The sequence below is a fragment of the Squalius cephalus genome (assembly GCF_949319135.1).
Source record: "Squalius cephalus genome assembly, chromosome: 24".
NCBI classification, from domain to species: Eukaryota; Metazoa; Chordata; class Actinopteri; order Cypriniformes; family Leuciscidae; genus Squalius; species Squalius cephalus.
The window spans coordinates 17,735,429-17,740,984 of record NC_137145.1 but is presented as its reverse complement, the minus strand read 5'-3'; the positions used below and the strand labels follow the sequence as shown (position 1 = coordinate 17,740,984).

Sequence of the window (5,556 nt, the reverse complement as noted above, 5' to 3'; positions counted from 1 at the left end):
CAGGTTAAATCAAGTTTGAGTGGTTGTGTTCAAACAATGACATGTGTTCTCTATTTGTATTTGATCGTTGCCACTTGTGTTTACCAGTATGGATGACGTGTGCATTAAAGTGCAGAATGTGTTTTGAGAATGAGAATGTGTTTAGGGTATTGACAACAAACTGCACAGTTAGCTAAATAAGTTCAGGCAACTGAGAACTTTGTTCAGCCAATGGGTTTTAGTGTTTTAGCAATTGAGAAAAACTGTAATTTTATTTTCATTTTATAATGACTGTGATTCATTTCTAAATCTCTGCTTCTTAAGTTACACTATATCATTGTTTTACTTAAAATAATTTCATAAGTTATTTGAATTTATCCAGACAGAATCTCAAGAAACAAACAGAACTTCTAGACTTACAAATTCTGTATTTGTATATACACAGATGAGAAACGTGTGTCAATAATGAATAGTAATGATTAACATTCAGAAAGCAAAAAAAGAAAAAAAGCACAAAAAAAAGAAAAATTATATATATATTTATATTTATATTTATACTGTGTGTTATTTACATAAACTTTAGAGTTTTTTGTCTCTCTGAAATTACAGTAAGTCTCGCTCTGCTGTTATGAGGTGCCAAAATTACAGCAAAACTTCTGGAAATAAATTGGGCTGTGAGAGTAATGAGCTGGAGAGGGATGTGCTTTCAATTTTACTATGCATACCTAATACATTTCAATTTTGACTTTTTTAATGAAATTTAAATAGGAAGGAAACAAAAAGGAAAAGATAAATATTATTTAGATTTTTCTTTTTGTTGATTTGGAGAAATTATTCTATATGCTTTTTAGCCGTGCAGTTACAAACTCAAAAGCCCTTTTGAGAAACAGAAACAGAACTTTACCCTTCCTGTTACTTTCTGCAATTTAATTGGATTGTGAAATATCTGTGTCAATAATAAACTGTAATGATTAACTACCTCAAAGTCCAAAAGCTATATGTGTTATTTTCATAAACCCAAGAGTTTCTGTCTCTGACTACCAGGATGAAGGTGAGTATTGCTCTGCTGATGCTGTGCTGTCTGTCACTCACTGATGGACAAACTGAGGTGCAAGAAGAAAACTGTAAGCTAAACATCTGGAATGAGGTGAGAGATGTAAGAGACATGGTGGTGGAGCTCAGAGTCAAGTTGGATATGGTGATGAACGACAATTCAAGTTAGTAGTGGTTGCTTTTTCTGTCACCCTTTAAATACTTATCTTTAAAATAACGGATTCAAAGCAACATTAAATAAGTCATTTAAATAAATAGACTCATACTGTTTTATAGAAATGGCAGAACAAATACTGGAGCTGAAGAAAGAGAATGCAGATACTCAAAAGTGTATTTAGATGCCGCCCAGTTTTCAGAATGGAATAATTTAACAAAATCTGTGAAAATTACAATTAAAATTCCTTATTAAGAAGCTTGATATGTTCCGATGTGGGAGGAAAAAATAATGCAGAGCTTTATTTCACGAAGGAAATGCATCCAATGCTCCTTTAAATAATATTATTTTCAGCTAGAATTAATGATTTGAATCATTTTAGGGCTGAATGAGCGCATGAAGGTCAGTGAAACCCAGCTGGAAGAATTAAAGAGAGAAAATGCAGGTAATAAAATGTTCCTTTTTTATTTAAACAGTTAAGGTATTTACAGTCAGCATTTAATGTATAGTAAATATAACTCTGAACATGTGTTTTTAATTTGGGTTTGAAATAATTTTATGTTCACAGAACAAACTAAAGTGGCATTTTCAGCTGACTTGGGGATCCGTGGCCATTTAGGTCCCCAGACTAATGCGATCACATTGGCATTCAACAACGTCTTAACAAATATTGGTAACAACTACAACCCAGAAACAGGTACTTTAAGCTATAGCCAATGTCTTTCCTTTTCATCAGACGCATTTTACATTTGATCTGACGGTTTTGTCAATGGCAGGTCTCTTCACGGCACCAGTTAAAGGAGTCTACTACTTCAGATTCACTATATGTGGTATTCAAATCAACAAGTCAACGGGTGCAAATTTATATAAAAATGGGAAGAATATTGTGTCAGTGGGTCAATGGCTTCATCACGATCAGCACCGATATGCATCAAATGGAGCTGTCCTGCAGCTGGAAGTGGGTGATGTAGTTTGCATGAAGCTCCTCCCAGGTTACACTATCTATGACAGTAAAGATAACCTCAGCACTTTCAGTGGATTCCTCATTTACCCAATATAGTGATTGACCACTGAACACTGACAAAACATGAATGCTTCTATTGATTTTCTGGATGTTCATTCTCTAACAAAAGACAATTCACTTATCTGTGCTCTTTCTACATTCGTTTTAAATTTTCAATTATATAACTACAATCTTCATAAATGATTGCTCTCAGAAAATTCACAATTACACTCATGCTGTATTAATCTGATACTATACCATGGAAAAGTCAGTAACAATATCAGTATGATTTGTATTATTAAATAACAGTATTTTTTTCTTTTCTTTTTTTTTACTTTAAGCATTTGTGGTTGTGAATACAGTATTACACAGTTGGAAAAACCTATAACTTGACCTTTGGCCTAACTAAAGCCATGATTGGTTGGTGTTACAGTAAGTAAAGCAATGAGTGGTTGCACATGTGATGAGTTAGTGTGAGGCACTGATGAATTATTGTGGCAATTTGATAGGTTGTGTTTGAAAAAAGGAAAATAACTTCCTGTTAGATGTTTGTATGCTACATAGAGAATTGTGTGTTGTGGTTTGGAAAAAGTGTTTTATGAAATCGAAAACTGAGTCGAAGGCCGAGGACTAGTGTATGGTTTTGCAGATTTGGTGTGTAGTTCTGGTGTTTGAGCGTCAGGTTTCAGAAATTGTGTGAGATGTAAAGATTCTGTGTGTAAGCAGTTTTTTAAAAAAAACTGTAATATCTGTAACCTGTAACTGTAAAATTCCATCAGTTCCTGTTTCTCATTCACATTAAAGTGTCAAACACTGTGTTGCGCTATGGAGGACAAAACCTGCAGAAATTAAAAATGAATAAATGAATAAATAAATGAATAAATATGCGAAGAAATGTTTAAAAAAAAGACTATTCATACTTTTATTTCCTTATTTATGTATAATTATATATTTTTTCCACATTTATTTATTTTTTCATTTATTTATTTTCACATTTATTTATGTACAGTACAGGCCAAAAGTTTGGACACATTACTATTTTTAATGTTTTTGAAAGAAGTTTCTTCTGCTCATCAAGCCTGCATTTATTTGATCAAAAATACAGAAAAAAATGTAATATTGTGATATATTATTACAATTTAAAATAATTGGTTTTCAATTTATTATACTTTAAATTATCATTTATTTCGGTGATGCAAAGCTGAATTTTCAGGATCATTACTCCAGTCTATCAAATGATCCTTTAGAAATCATTCTAATATCATGATTTATTATCAAAGTTGGAAACAGGTCTGCTGCTTAATATTTTTTCATAACCTGTGATACTTTTTTAGGATACTTTGATGAATAAAAAAAAGAAAAAGAAAAAAGAAAAGAAAAAAAAAGAAGCAAATGTTTTCAAGATAGAAATCTTTTATAACAACAATATACACTACTGGTCAGTAATTTGGGGTCAGTCATTTTTTTCTTTATTTTTTTAAAAATAAATCAATAATTTTATTCAGCAAGGATGTGTTAAATTGATAAAAAGTGATAATAAAGAAGATTTATATATAAAAAAAAAATTTATTTTGAATAAATGCAGTTCTTTTTAACCTTTTATTCATCAAATATATGAGGCAGCAGAACTGTTTCCAACACTCATAATAAATCAGAACATTAGAATGATTTCTAAAGGATCATGTGATAGACTGGATGTCACATGTGACACTGAGGACTGGAGTAATGATCCTGAAAATTCAGCTTTGCATCACCGAAATAAATGATAATTTAAAGTATAATAAATAGAAAACCAATTATTTTAAATTGTAATAAATATATAATAAATAAATGCAGGCTTGATGAGCAGAAGAAACTTCTTTCAAAAACATTAAAAATAGTAATGTGTCCAAACTTTTGGCCTGTACTGTATATATATATTTATTTCTACATTTATTTATTTCCACATTTATTTATTTATACATACATTTATTTATACATTTATTGCTCTGTATGCTATTGACGGGGGCGTGTTTTACCTCAGACAAAGCGCTCAGAGTGGCAGTGCTGCTTTAACTCACTTGTTAAGACGGTGGCTTGGCACCACCTACTGGCTGTTTTAGTTTAATATTTAAACGTATAATTTCATCGATTCTATCATTTCATATTTCAATATTCAAAATGTTATATTAAAAAAATAATCTCATAACATTATTTATGCAATTGTAATTGCACTGTAGATGCATCCATGGCTCTTTAACAGTCTGTGTAAATAATATCTAATGCCATTAATGGATTTTGTTGAAACTGATTTTATTTTACTGGTAACAGCCCTATAGTAGTGCCTTATTAACTGAATTGATCAGTTAAACTTAAAGGGCCCTATCTTGCACCCAGCGCAATTGACTTTGTACATCGACGCATGTATCATTCCTATTTTGCACTCGCGCACATCGGACTTTTCCCTCCACAGACGCACGTCGGTAAACTAGGAAATACACTTGCTCACCGGGCGGTTCAGCGCAAAGAAGAGGCGTGTTCCGGCGCAAACGTTCCCTGGTGCTATTTTGCAGGTTTAGAAAACAATTCCGCCACTGACCGGGAGAAAACTAGTTTAAAGTCAGTGGCGCATTGCGCATGTTATTCATATGCTATTTTAAGGGCGCATGCTTGGCCATAATCAATGTAGCGTGTGCAAACAACGCATGCACTTTGATTCTCTCATCTACACAGAAGCAGCCGTTTTCATTTTTGCAAATCATACATTATTACAATAGATAGATAGATAGAGAGACAGACAATTTATTATAAAAGCATACATCTAGCTTATACATTTACCCAAATTATCATACGCCTGTTTAACCAAAGTTAATTTGGGTGGGTTTCTCCATCCCCAATGTAACTTCTCTCTCTTTTACGGCCCTGACGAGAACGTCGGTCTTCTCGGCTGTGAACAGCTCCTGGCGCGCCCCTGGCAAATCCGCCGTTATCATAGCAATCCGCCATGGAAAAAGTGCGTCTGCTCTTAAAGGGAATGTGAGATGACGCTCTGATTGGTTTATTTCACGTTACGCCCAAACCACACCTATGAATAATGAAGCTACTTCAGACCAACCCATTTTAGATTTGCGTCGGGCACAAGAGTCATTTATCCCGCTGGTATAATAGCAACAGCGCACAAGACCCGCCCACAAAGTTACTAACGTGAAATAAACCAATCAGAGAGTCATCTCGCATTCCCTTTAAGAGTAGACGCGCTTTTTCCATAGCGGATTGCTATTGTAACGGCGGATTTGCCAGGCGCGCGCCAGGAGCGGTTCACAGCCGAGGAGAGCAACGCTCTTGTCACGGCCGTAAAAGAGAGAGAAGTTACATTGAAATGGAGAAA

At 33.7% G+C, this 5,556-nt stretch overlaps 1 protein-coding gene across 2 annotated transcripts; it reads left to right on the top strand.

Moving 5' to 3' along the window:
- The first annotated feature begins 975 nt into the window (after positions 1–975).
- cbln17 (cerebellin 17) lies at positions 976–3,535 on the top strand. Of its 2 annotated transcripts, XM_079862354.1 has the most exons (5): positions 1,020–1,196; positions 1,309–1,350; positions 1,569–1,631; positions 1,755–1,883; positions 1,963–3,278. In XM_079862354.1, exons 1-5 carry the CDS (start codon positions 1,025–1,027, stop codon positions 2,244–2,246), a joined length of 690 nt encoding a protein of 229 aa, XP_079718480.1. In that variant the 5' UTR covers positions 1,020–1,024; the 3' UTR covers positions 2,247–3,278. The 2 variants fall into 2 exon arrangements, with proteins under 2 accessions (XP_079718481.1, XP_079718480.1); XM_079862355.1 differs by lacking the exon at positions 1,309–1,350 and having other exon boundaries at positions 976–1,196; positions 1,963–3,535.
- The last annotated feature ends 2,021 nt before the right edge of the window (positions 3,536–5,556 follow it).